Raw genomic sequence first — 14,363 nt, forward strand, 5'->3', positions numbered from 1 at the left:
CCTTGGTGGTAGCTGGGCAAGCATATACATTCCTGCCATCATCTCATGCCATGATATTTATATGTATGAAAACAAAGACTGCTTTTCTTTGCTGGCTTTTTTTCCCTTTTCTTTTTTATACATTATCTTTGCATGTTCCATATTTCTTTTGGATCAAGTGCAATCTACCACTTCAACTTTAATTACCTTTGCATTTGCTAATTTCTTATAGCAGACTACATCAACCATATCCTTTCATTTCAATTAAGTGTAACTTTTCTTCAAACCCCCAAATCCCCAATCTTTTGTTAAAGAGGACATGTAATATCCGAGCAGGCAACTTTTTTTAATCATCCAAGTTGCAAAAGAGAAATTAGTTTTGCTTAGCAAAGAGAATAATTATCTTTTAGGTGATAAAAATAATTACGTTCAGCTGAAGAGTGTTTTTAAGTTCTCAGACAGAAGTAATGAGAGAGCTACTGATCTTTGGTTTAATTCAGAGGTATCATTTCTCAAGGTTTTATCACCTGGGCCTGAGTATCTTGCTGCTAGCATAGGACATCTACACTATTGAAGGTTTCTACTGTCAACAATGAAAGTAAAGTGAAGAAACCAATGGAATTCAACAGGGCTTTGTCTTGTACCAAAGTTCATGAAAGTAATTAAACAATGAAGAGAAGACTTAATCTTGGTAGTAAAGTGACTGCAGAGCGGAGGAAGGCTGTTTAGGCCTACCTTCAGCTGTTGAGCTATAACTGCTGGGCAGAATCCATAATGGTCCACAATTCAAACGTGGGGAATATTAGGAGTGTTGCAAAATCAAGGAGCAGCATATTATTGACAACTTTGTTCTGGAAAGTATACATATAAATCTCAACAGAATTGTCACTCTGATAACATCTACATCATGGTACTTTCTGTCTCAACTGTATTTGATCATCTAGAAGACGTACAGAATGAGCACCTTCATGTGCTCTGAAAAATCAACAAACTCGAACTTCTACCATTCTCTAACAGCAAACTTCCTTCCCAAACTAGGAGCTCTTGTCAAAAGCAAAGGAGACACCCCAACAAATGCAAGAATACACGGAAGATTGTATTGACAGATACCAAATTATGTATTACTACCAAGATTGGGAATTTTGTACTGGTCAGCTTAACTTCTCAATGTTATTATGATGTCCCACGAAAAATAGTAGACCCTCGACATCAGTAAGTGCTTTTGGAAGTCATTAACTATCTGTATATCCTCGTTGCCTTTCCAGAATATAGCCGAGAGAGATATGTTGCAGCTTAATCAACTTCACTCTAGCATGCACGGTACCCATGATTACCTACACGATGTAAAAGAAGATGACTTTACATTCAATGCCAAAAATTCAAGCTCTCGAAACTAAATATTACTTTAACATATTTGAAGAATCAGCGCTATTAATCTAGACAACCATAGAACAACTGGAAAATTGCTTCATTAAAGTATAACAGGAATTGGCATTTGCTCATACCCCAAATAGCATCATACCCTGCCCTAAATACATTACATGCATCAGCGTCTTTGCTGCAAATCTTGAACAACAGTAATCAAAGCTGTCTCAGAATTGTTGGCAATGCTAAATTTACAGTATAAGACATTACCTGCATATAGGAGGACCGGTACATTAGAACTCGAAAAGAAGCCCTGGGAAGTACTTTCCAGATACTGATATACCTCTTAGTTTCTGAGTAACATGTTTCAAGATTAAAGTGTTAAAAGAAACCAGGAATTCATTGATTAAACAGGTGGTACTTTGCAAAATGTTAAACACTAGTACAAATGAAGGTCAGCATTGTGAGGCAATTCCATCTTTTGATGCTTATCTAGTCAGTTTCTAATGTTTGTGATCCTATACAGTTTATTATTGATTTTTCAACAGTTTATCTTTGGGTGAAGGCTAAATTGCTAAAATGATGCAGGGACTAATTTATAAAATCTCAGAATTTAAATGTAATTTTTTATAGCACTAAAAAGCCTTAAAAGAATTTACTTCGAACCTATTATCATAAATGTAAATTCACATATGTTTCCTTTCTCTATTCTTTTTGTTCCTACCTTTGGTTTTCTTCTTTTCTCAATTTTCTTCCCTACTCTAAAGCTAATTATGACAAAGACCAGTTTCATCCCACCCCCCAACCCTATCCTTCTCACTGCCTTCCACCATCCATGGCACTCCCTTCAACTCCCTTCCACCCTGCTCCCTTCCCTCCAAATGCCAGTACCTCCATCAATCCACTAATCCATGATGATGGATTATGGCAGGCACCACTATGTTCTTCAGTGTATAGTTGTCATGCACAGCAGGTTATGTCCAACAGGTATCTTTTTCGTGGTAAAAATTCCAAATGTACACAATAGCAAACACCATGTTTGAAAAGGTCTCATTCCATTCTAATTGTTGGCGCCAACTCTGGAAGGAAGGGAGTAATTCAACCAGAATCAGTACCAAAATTACTATTAAGCATTGCTTTAAGGAGGGGAAAAAAAGATCATCATGGAAAGAATTCAAAAAGATTCTCACCTTGGTAAAGGAAACCTAAGCAACCCAATGGAAGGCCACTTAAGGGCAAAAGAGGGATTATATAGACAAAAATAGTTACACTTATTCTTTTTTTTTCTTTAATGCTAGATAGAAAAATTAATCTTTAGAGATCGACTTCTAAATAAGATCATATATCTTCATCTCTCCCCCTCTCTCAACCATAGTTCTTCCCCCCTTGCAGAGAACCCTCAGTTCTCTCTCCATCATCTGGACTACTTCCTCTCTCCAATTCCTCAATATCATCTTCTCTCACACTCCCAAATTTAACACCAACATAACTGTACCTATAGTACTCCATCCAAATCAACGACCACACATGCTCAAAACAGTTGTTACAGAAAGCATCTTAAGATTCAATCTGGTAAACCATAAAGCCTTGGTTGAAAAGAGTGTAAAGATCGAAACTTTAAGAAATAATAATCACCAAAAAAAGGAAAAAGAAAATGCCACAAGTACCCATATACTGATATTAAACAGTCATGGCAGCTATTAGGAAATTAGACAGAAAAATAGTTGTCTCACTTCTAAAATATTACAGGTGAAAGTTGATTTCTGGGGATACACCCCTTTTATTTGAGTATCATCAACTTTAAATTCAATTCTTACATGATGACTTTCTATATTTTGGAATACAAAATAAAGCCCTTAATGTGCTCTTTCTTTGCCCTGATAAAACACAAGACACTTGTAAATAACCCCCCAAAAATCATTATGAAAAACCGGGACAAGATGAGGGAAAAGGAGGTCGACCAAAGTATAAAGTACAGGTTAGACTTGCTTTATCTTGTCTGCTAATAAGAAGAAAATAGAATTACCATGCAGTATCACTCTTTAACTTCAAGTTTTGACAATTTGCTATTCACACAACGGATATCTTATTTTTCAAAGATCCTTAACCACTTCATTGTGCTCTAACCAAGTTTCTCCTGTCCAGTCACTGCAACCAGTTTAAGCACTGGACAAAGCTGGAATTTCTATTTAATTCCATTTTAAAGCCATAATATTGATAAGGTAATACAGGGTTAGAGAAGCTTAAGATCCTAAGGTTAACATTATACTACCTCAAGTGGATTGCTGATGTGTAGGATTCAACATCAGATAGAGAAGGAATTACTCTACCCTGTTTTCCTGAAAAGTTGTTGATTCTAACTTCTCACAACTTATCAGCAGCTTAAAGTAGTGTTGAAGTTCATTAAATTGTGTTATAATATAGAAAATAGCAATGCTCAAAGGATATTCTTCCCTGCTCCATAATTTGCCAAGCATTAAACTTTCTTTTTAAATTTTGCTTGCCTAGAGACATATCAAAAGAAAGTATAGGAAACATGGCACTTGGAAGCAGAAAATAAGAAGAAAGCAACAAAGAATTGGAAGATGTTGGAGGTACAGGAAAATGAAATCCATTTTTTCCCTTGTTTTATAGAGCAGCTTGTTGTCCAATATGCAGTAGGTTGAGACAATCACACAAACTTAGCAGCAATTTCATTAGTTTCTTATTTAGGAAGGAATGCCTCTGAAAACCGATTATGCCTATTATCTCTATGTTCCCTCTCCTCTGATCCTCAAGATATTCTGTCTTAGGTAGACAATTAGTTTTTTTTCCTTTTCTAGCACCCGAAGCAATCAGTTAATAAGGTGTCTGATTAGAGATGCAGTGTCCACCTTCTACAAATCTAATTAAATGACAATAGCAGACTACAGAATCCCATGGTTAATACTAATTGTTGTTCCCCGAAGAAGAAAAGCAAATTTGAAATCAAATATAAGATTAGAGTCAAGGGATTATAATGTTACAAAATCAAAAGAGTGCGGAAAATACAGATATACAGACTACAGAATCCCATGGTTACTACTAATTGTTGATCCCTGAAGAAGAAAAGCAAATTTGAAGTCAACTATAAGATTAGAGTCAAGGGATTATAATGTTACAAAATCAAAAGTCTGGAAAATAAAGATATACACAAAAAAAGAAAAAAGGGATGGGACAGAGTGAGAATTATAGATAGGTTTGACTGATTACTTAAATGTTAGTTTCACCTTTGGCCTGGAAATATCCACTTCTACATTTTTTTTTGCCTGCTAAATATTTTTTACTATTAAGTGATACACAACATGACTGAGAATCGACAAAATCACAGATTAAGAAACATATATAGTTTAGGGAGAGCGATAGATACTTGTTTGGCAGGAGGAGGTTGAGTGTGTAATCTAAAACTACATAGATGAATTGTCAATTAAATATAAGGTTTTGCATTTAAAAATGCCATAAATGCAGCTAAAACAACAAAGAAAAGTGCGTAGAAGGCCAGCAAAGTAAGTTTCTTAGTAAGCACTACATATCAAACGGTATAGCTGTGACAGATGCACACTGGCAAACATGTACACAATATAAGCCACCTTAAACACATAAAATAGGATTGTCGACACACAATTATATCGGCATACTGTCAAGCAAGATATTCCAATTAACTTAAGACAAGAATGAGACAGAAGCAAAAAATGTGGGGCTCACAATGCATACCTTTGTGAAGACAAACTATTAGCAGAATTAGAGAAGGCAGCAAACACATTGGAATAGGACCGGGTCAGATAAGCGAAATTGGAAACTGGAGGTAGTGCATGCATCCGTTCACCTTTCTTCAAAAGCTTCTCTAAGTTAAGCCTCTGTAAGGTCAAAACTGATTTAGACTCCCTCCATACAAAAGCGAGCAGTCCATCTTGAATCACAAATAAAGAGCCAGGTTTTGAACCAGGATATCTGAAACCGTACCCATTTGCAATACCTTCCCCATTATAAGCACACTCTACGTTAAGAACACGGCCATCTTCATCAGCCTCCCAAGGAAATGGCTCCAGTGAAGATTCATCAATATTGACTATGAACATAGCAGAGCCATTTGGATGAAGAACGTAATGAGTACCTTCTAATATCTTGGTAGCTATGAGTAAAGTCTGACCCTGTGACTCCTCATAAGAGAGCAAAAGGAAAAAGAGAGCCTTTCCAAGCTTGTCTTCGCTAGGCCGCCCAGGAGGCCAACCAAATGTACCTCCCCAAAGACCAGAATATTCTTGGCCTGCTACTGGCTCCCGCATGGGCAGCTTGTAAAGAGCAAACCGACTATCATGCATATTAGGCCATGCCCTGTAAGACGATAATTTCACAGTTGAAGCATGTAACGTCAGTCCTATTGTGTCACCAGAATGCAGAAACTCATGAAGCTGTGCATGTCTGTTTCCCCCGGAAGAAAAATTCTTTTTCAATGTCTCACGGCTACCATTAATTGAGTTTGATTTCCCAAGCATATGCCTAAAACTATCCCTGAAATATCCAGTAAGAGTTTTCTTTTTCATGCACTGAGTCCGGCTGCCATCACCATACCATGAAGTTTCACAGCCATGTGTACAATTCATATTCTTTCTGATTTCACTCATTTCTAATTGAGTAGGATCCAACAGCAATCTGGCACCAGCTTTCCTATCACTGGGGCTGCTACCAAGATTATACATCTGCATAAGCAGCAATCTTCTTTCAGATAGGATTGCTATATCCTCTGATAAATCAACATCACCCCTTAAACGAGGAAACAGGAGTGAATTTTTTGCGTCTGGGACCTGCAGCCGGACTTGACCAGTGACAAGGTCTAGAAGCTTTCTCCTATCACCAAATGCCATTCTGCTAAAAGGCACCATTGAGGCATTGTGTCCAACAATTCTGTTTGACTTTGAAATACCACTATCCGACCGAGAAATCTTCCGTGAGAAATCCTTATCCAAATCATGGGCAAAACTTTTGCTGTGGGCCAATATACCCCCATTCCTCTGCTGCCGAGGCTCAACCTCAAGTAAGAGCACATTACAAGTCCTATCAACTGCCTTGAGTGAACCAGGATAGACATAGTCATGGTCTCTCTCCCTTCCATGCAAGAAAAATTCAGCAGAGCCCTCAAAATCACAAAGAATCTCAAATACGGGCGCCCATAAAATTGGGCCATCTTCAATCCCTAAAGGTCCAATTTCTTGAGGTATAATTCGGCACCCAACAACCGACACAAAACCAGGCATGACATAAACTACATTGCCAAGCTCAGGATTTTGGTGAACCCATATTCCAAGCAGAGGAAAGACACCAACAAGAAACCGGCAAATCGCCTTGTAGGACGAAACTCCTTTCCTCCACTCACTAAGATCCTTATAAGGAACTACCCCCAGCTTATCACACTGTGCAAGCCAGACCTTCTCAGAGGTCACTAATTCACACAGCCCTCGACAGCAAAGACCAAGATTACATAAATCCTTGGGAGTGAGGGACCTGGTGACTATGATTAGAACATCATCTGGTAGATGCAGAAGCAAGCTAGATCCACACTGATCAGGCAACATGACAAAACAACACCACAAATTCTCTTTTAGGCTTCAAACTTCAGCTATAAAAATCCCCTTTTGTACATGAAAAAAGCAATGTAATCATACCCTTTCAGGTTTCAAACTTCAGCAACAAAAGCTATGTTCTTTTCTGGGCATATAATTGCAAATCCCGCAACAAATAAAGGAAAAACAAAAAATCTATAACTTTAAAAACCTCCAGGAACTCGAGAGTAGTACAGACTGAAAAAGCTATAGCTCATACCTCTTCAAGATCAAAAGAGTAGCACATACTTTAAAAAGCTATAGCTATAGCTATTCTCACAGCTTATCCAACTGAGAGAAAATTTGAGAACAACATCAAAAGGGTTTGCCTTGGATTCTTGAAAGATTTCCCTAATCAGCTGAAGCCCAATTGCTATGCCCCAGATGCTTCAATTTCTTGAACTTCAGAAAGGGGGTAATTAAGCTTGATTAAGGAAAAAAGAAAGCTTGGAGATGAATGAGACAGAAATCATCACCCAATATGAAGAGGGATGATGTCCAGATAATTGATCAAAGCTGGAAGTCTGGAGTATTTTAGAAGGAATTATTGAGGATGACAAAAGATGCATTGGAATAAGAATTGTCCCTGTCCTGTTTCTGCTGTAGGACTTGGGAGGGGCCCTCTCCTCCAAACTAGGCCAGGCCAGCTTGACAATGTTGAATGTTGAATGCTAATAATGGTGGTTAAACTTGGAAGTAGAAGATGAAAGTCCTTCCCAAGTCCAAAATCGTTGTCTGCACATATGGTCCACTAGGCAGCACGCACTCCCCACGTTTCCATTTTCTTGCGTTTCCATTTTCTTGATTGCGAAAGGACAGCAAGTTTCTATAGAATGGAATCGAGTGAAATGAAATCAGATACTGCGGATTGATCCAATTATTCAATTGATGGGTTATTCGGTAGAATTTTGTATTGGTGAATTTTTTTGATAGAAATTATCATTTCATTTGTGAAATATGCACTATAATGAAATTAGGTACTGTGGATTGATCCGGTTATGTGATTTGATGGGTTATTCGTTAGAATTTTATATTGGTGAAATTTTTTTGATTGAAATTATCATTTCATCTATGAAATATATCGTCATACATATCACAAAAATATTAGATTTAAATGATACAGAGACACTAGATATGAGAAAATTATAACTATTACCTTATAAATTTCCAATCCATTCCAAATCATATCAATCTCTTTGAACCCAACAAACATGGTATTAGTAGAAGTTAGTGATGAATAATCCGGAAGAATTTATACTCGACTCAATGATTAATCCAATTAAACGACTAAAGGGTTATTCACTAAAATTTGATATTAAAAAAAGTTAAGCCAGTAACAAGTAATTAGATTGGGTTTAATAAGACATTCTTAAAATCTCGATACTTATACATATGTATTTATATAATTTACGCCATAGGATGGCAATTACTAAAAACAAGAGTCAAATCCTCCTCATTTTTCTCAATGTTCTTTGATTTGTAGGTTTTTAGGTTCTTGAAAATGTTCAAGACTTCATGCTGTGGGATTAGAATAAAGAATACACGAGTCCATCTTCAAAGTTATTGTGTATCATTTTGCTATTCATATTTGGTCGTGACTATTTGAACACCGTCTTTGAAGTGATGTTTTTATTTCCAAATTGTATGTGATGACATTGTTGAACTATGGTTGTAATTTATTTTTTTTGTTCTTATGAGTGTGTTTGTTTTGATGCAACAAAATTTTAGTTTAATAAAATTTAGTTCAAGATTTTTAAAACTATTTAGATGCATGTATTCGACAGGTTTTATTAGTGAATATGGATATCAAATGGTTAATCTAAAGCAACAAGCAAGCTGGTTTATAAGGAGATTATCTAAATGGGTTTAATTTTTGTTTGGATTGTAATTTTTTACAAAAAAATTTTTTACGTTTTCCGTGAATACATTTCTTAATCACCTTCTTATCTCGCATACATCAAATCGCCACAATACATTTTCTTACAAAAAGTCTTAAAAATAACTATCCATATTGGGCGAGTTAAAAGAAGTTTTGATAGTACCAACTGTTACTATCCCTTTTAGGGAAAAATACAGCCAAACACACGAGCAAGGAGGCAAGCACAATTTTGTAATTGATATTTTTTTATACAATTTTCAATAACTTTTTTACCCCACAAACATTACATCCTAAAAAAAATGTTGTAGTAATTTTTCTCCAAAAACTCTCCAATAAATGCAATCCAAACTAGCTTTTATGCGCAACCAACTAAGCTATTAATTGTGGGATATCTATTAACTTGGCTAACTTTCTCCATTTTGATTTTTTTTCCTCCAACTTCTTGGGTTTAACTTGCCCATAACACAAAAACAAAAGAGTACAACAGAAAAATCATATAAATATTCCATTCTTCTATATTTTTTTAAGTGTGCTGTTTTTTTTTTTATTATTAAGAGAAAGAGAAAGGTGGGACATGGGATGTGTTTATTTCACACTGTGAACCTCTAATGTGTTTTTCAAGTCATGTTCAAAGTCAATATAGTAAAGTTGATGGCAAAGAATTTAGGCTTTTCAACATGTGCTGATCAAAAGTATACTTGAAGACTACAATCATTACCTTTATCGTTTACTCCAAATAAAAATAAGAATTTCAAATATACCTCCAATTTAAAACAAAAAATAGTGCAAAGGAACTTTCTCATTTATTTTTTTCAATTCCTCCTGTTCTCTGCACTAAATTTATATAATTTGCTCTCAACCTTATAAATATATATTTTTATAATTTTATAATAATTTTATATATTTATAAATATATATTATATAATATATTAGTATAATATTAATATATTTATAATATATGTTATATAATTATATTGATAGTATACATGTGTGTATAATAATTATCTCGTCCTTTTCTTTAGTCTATCCACTAGACCATGTTTTGATCATTTTCAACACTGATCGGGCCAAAGTGCAATATATCTATAGCTTCATCAGAGTGATAATTTTTAGGCTTCATGACCCTAAAGTTAGATATGTCTAAAGCCTGTGATAGGGGTGGAATGGAAATTTTTAGGAAGGCTTATGATGCACATGGGATTCTGTCCTACTTTTGTTCACTGGATCATGGCTTGTATTTCCACAGTCTCTTATTCCTTTAATCTGAATAATTGTGGAATAAGGTGGGATATATAAAGCCTTCCAGATGAATTCGACAAGGGGATCCTTTATCTTCTTACTTGTTTATCATCTGTACTGAAGGGCTTTCTAACTTACTCAAGAAAGTTGTGGAAGGGAAGCAGTTAACTGGCATTAAAATTTGCAAAGATAGCCCTATGGTCTCTCACTTGTGTTTTTGCAGATGATTCACTATTGCTGCAAAGCAAGTAAGCAGGAAGCACTGAAGGTGAAGGAAATCCTCCAGCAATATGGACAAGCATCAGGACAGGTAGTTAACTTTGACAATGTTTTTTAGCAGAAACACTCCCAACCAGATAAGAGGGGAGATAAGTGAGGCTTTGGATAGCATGAGGGAGGCACACAGTGGAAAATATCTAGGCTTACCTATGACTATAGGGAGGGCTAAAAACCAGGTGTTTGGATATCTGAAAAATAAAATAAACAGTAAGTTACAAGGATGGAAACAGAAGGTGCTTAGTCATGGGGGGAAAGAGGTTCTGATCAAATCAATTCTCATGGCAATGCCAACATACATTATGTCATGCTTTAAATTACCTAAAGGTATGTGTAAGGAGATATGTGCTAGAATTGCCAGATTCTGGTGGGTGGATGGGGATAAAGAAAACAAGTTGTATTGGGTTAGATGGGGTAAACTGTCAGAAGTTAAAGGGAAAGGAGGGTTGGGTTTTAGAGACTTGGAAGCTTTCAACCTAGCTCTGCTTGCAAAACAAATATGGAGAGTTATTACCAATCCAAATTTGTTAGTAAACAAAGTTTTGAAAGCTAAATATATGAAAGATGAAGAGTGGCTAGAGAAGAACCCTCCAAATACTGCATCCTGGTGCTGGAAAAGTATCCACAAAGGGGGGGAGTTATTGCAAAAGGGATTGTGGAAGAGAGTGGGAGATGGAAGGAGAGTGAAGATCTGGCAGGATAGATGGATCCTTGGCTTGGAGAATGGAAGAGTATTAACTATAAGGCCTGCTGATTGCCAGTTATGTCATGTTCATGAGTTGATAGAGGGAGGGAAGTGGAAGACGGATTGCCTGCAAAAATGGTTTAATGCAAAAGATGTGGAATACATAACTAGCATTCCCCTCAGTCTATTTAGAAGAAAAGACAGACTCTACTGGAAACATAGCAAATTTGGTGTGTATACAGTGAAGACTGGATATGCTGTAGCAAAAGTGAAAGGTGAGACTCAGAGTCGAAGGATAGAACTGGGCTCAGAAACTAGTTAGGAAATTAGGAAACAGTGTGTGGAAGAGTCTATGGAGTCTAAACATCAAGATGAAGCTAAAACATTTTTTTGGAGGTGCCAGCAGAATAGCTTGCCAGGTAATGAAGCCATCTATAAGAGAATTGGGTAGGGAAGCAGCCTATGTAATTGCTGCAGTGAGGATACTGAAACCATTGAGCACATATTTTTCTTTTGTCCAAAGGCTCAAGTGGTGTGGAGGATAGCTCCTGTGAGTTGGGAGGGGATAACTGAGTTGCAAAGTAACATATGGAGATGGTAGGATGCAGTGATGCAATCTGCTAAGAAGGAACAAGGAATGGACAGAATCAAGCTTACGGTCAATATATTATTGCAAATCTGGAAGGCTAGGAATAGGATGACATTCCAGAGTGTGAACGTGGATACAAAACTGATAGTAGACAAAGCACAGCAGGAATGGACTGAATATGAAGCTGAGACTGAAACAGATACAAGAACAAATGCTTCATCAGAAGTGGACAAACAGCTGCAACATGGTTGGGAACCACCTAAGGAAGGGGTGATCAAAATAAATACTGATGCAGCAATCTCAGCTAAAATGGTAAGAACAGAGCTGGGGATAATAGCTAGGAATTGGCGTGGAGGGATTGTGAAAGCGAAAGGAATCACTGAAAGTAGGAGAGGGGAAGCAGCTAAAGAGGAAGCACTAGCTATAAGAAGTGCACTGGAAATGGTAAAAGATGCAGGATGGACAAACATAGAGGTCCAATCTAACTGCAAAAGTGTTGTAAGCCAAATTAACACAGGCAATGTTCAGGATTGTTATCTTACAAACAATCCTGGAAGACATTGAGGATCTAAAACAGATTTTTGACTATTGCATATTCTCGTGTTCCCAGAGCTGCAAATGGTTGTAGTCATTTGCTAGCTCAATTTGCAATCAAGTTGATTAGGAATATTGAGTGGGAAGAATCCTTCCCAACATGGCTATTAGATTTAGTCAGAAAAGATAGGGGGGTATTTACCCCTTTTTGTAATTAACTCTTGTATTATCAATTGTTAATATTTATAAAAATGTTAACGTTTGTTGGAAAAAAAAATCAGAGTGATAATTGTGTTTCTTTACTATTAACAAGAACTTTTTTTTTAGTCTCTCCAGATACAATTAATAAGGTACTACTGCCATGTCTATATTACATTTGACAAAGCAAAAGTAGTAATTGTAATCGTAGGATAGTGAGATTAAACTGCTACTAGCTCACATTTTTATAGCTTATTTTATTTTATTTTATCTTATTTTTGTGGATATCTTGACTTACTACGTCAGACTAATCCCTGCGACGGTACAAAACCTACCTAAGATGCACTGCATGTTACCAGTAAAGGTGGATCTAGCGGCTTGGGGTAGGGCTTTATACTTTATTTTTTCACTAGCTCAGAAACACATTTCTTGACTAGCATTGTCACATGACAAAGCAAAACCAGATCAGTTTAGCTGCCAATGCACTCAGATGCTTGTCAAATGGACCCATTTGTCCAGCTCCTTTCACAAGCTGCAAATGTTTGCCCTTGACCATAATCTGCTATGTATCCTCCCACCTGCCAATTAGCACAGAAAATATCATGGAATTGAGGTTTCTAAAACGAGAAACATCCAAGAAACAGTAAAAAATTAAAGCCGTCTAAGCTTAAGAAAGTTATGGTGCAACACAGAAAAATAGTACCTCATCATCATCAGCATAGCAAGAGTGTTTATAGCACACTATTTGCTGTAACTAGAATAACTCCATCAGTGTCACCACCGCAAATATAGAAATTTTTGCCAAAATTAGTTGGGCTGGCCTTTCTTTTACTTCTAAATAAGTTGCAGAACAACATATGACAAATCCTTGGATTTTCATTTATCACATAAATTGTAATGAATTAATCTTGCTTGCATCGTCAGTGTATATATTGACGGGTCGAAATGCATTCTACATCATCTAACTTTAAATTGAAATACTAAATTTTGAATTTGTGACGTACATCTTGACTCACAAGTGTATACACTGACAATGCGTAAAAAAGTTATCCAATTCTTAAAAGAACACCTGTATATGCAAATCAAATGGGAGTGGTTGTAAGAGTAACAGTTGATAGTTACCTGTACAACCTAACCCTAATGCCATTTTGGTGAGCTCCTTAATAATTGGGAGAATGGAACATTGGTGATTCAATCCATGAGTCGATTGAACTCCACGTTTTGGTAATTGAAAATTATGAGCAATTCATTTATTACATTAACAAATTAAGGTATAAAAATAAGTAGTGGATTTGTGCTATATAAGTTCATTGTATTCTTCAATTTACATGCAAAGACCCCTGTTTGTGGGGATTGCATGAATAGCAGCTTGGACATCTGCTTTATTGAAATTTTCCTAACAAAGTAGTAGCAAAGAGTCAAACTAATTAATAGTTTTCATGTGTATCCTCTACCTAAAAAGTTCATTCAATTATTGACTGCCAAAGAGAAAAGCTGGTGGACTGTTCCAATCAGGCCCTTCAATCAAGCCACATGCATAAATCGACCTTGTGGCTTTAGCCATTGAAAAAATAAATTAGCATCCTCATAGTATCATGTGAATATAGTCCCCATGCTAAATAATTTGGACCACTAACGTTGAAATATCTTTAGTGATGATCCTCCACGGGGAAAGTTTTTCAAAATAGACACGTTTGGATTAGCTGTTTTTGGGGATGTTTTTGAAAAACTTTGCTGTAGCAGAGTTTTTAAAGTATATTTTGAAATATTTTTAGAAAATATTTTGAAATATTTTTTATTGGCACTTTATTTTGAGATATTTGGTAAAATTTTAAAAAATTTTAAATTAATTTTTAGATTATCTTTTAGAGTACTTTGTTGTAACTTTTATTGTTTTTGAAAAACTGTTTTTGAAAAAATAGTCAATCCAAACGGAACCAATTTGAGGGAATCTGTTGGACTTTGTTTGGCATAATTGAAAACCAATATTTTGTCGGCCCT

General features: G+C 36.1%; 2 protein-coding genes across 5 annotated transcripts; one reads left to right on the forward strand and one right to left on the reverse strand.

Annotated features, from left to right (window-relative positions):
- Positions 1 to 788: 788 nt before the first annotated feature.
- LOC113725499 (F-box protein At5g39450) lies at positions 789 to 7,907 on the reverse strand. 4 transcript variants are annotated; one of them, XR_011817299.1, is made up of 3 exons: positions 5,077 to 7,901; positions 1,485 to 1,697; positions 789 to 1,313 (listed from the first exon to the last, which is right to left on the reverse strand). XR_011817299.1 is itself a non-coding variant. In XM_072056416.1 (2 exons), the coding sequence occupies exons 1-2, from the start codon at positions 6,933 to 6,935 to the stop codon at positions 1,611 to 1,613; spliced, it is 1,863 nt and encodes a 620-aa protein (XP_071912517.1). In that variant the 5' UTR covers positions 6,936 to 7,907; the 3' UTR covers positions 789 to 1,610. The 4 variants fall into 4 exon arrangements, 2 of the variants coding, with proteins under 2 accessions (XP_071912517.1, XP_027104499.1); XR_003457350.2 differs by having other exon boundaries at positions 1,615 to 1,697; positions 5,077 to 7,900; XM_072056416.1 differs by having other exon boundaries at positions 789 to 1,614; positions 5,077 to 7,907.
- Positions 7,908 to 11,651: 3,744 nt separating this feature from the next.
- Positions 11,652 to 12,194, forward strand: LOC140017916 (uncharacterized). Its single transcript, XM_072071498.1, has one exon. It carries the CDS (start codon positions 11,652 to 11,654, stop codon positions 12,192 to 12,194), a length of 543 nt encoding a protein of 180 aa, XP_071927599.1.
- The last annotated feature ends 2,169 nt before the right edge of the window (positions 12,195 to 14,363 follow it).

This window comes from Coffea arabica, chromosome 1e (assembly GCF_036785885.1).
Source record: "Coffea arabica cultivar ET-39 chromosome 1e, Coffea Arabica ET-39 HiFi, whole genome shotgun sequence".
Lineage (NCBI taxonomy): Eukaryota > Viridiplantae > Streptophyta > Magnoliopsida > Gentianales > Rubiaceae > Coffea > Coffea arabica.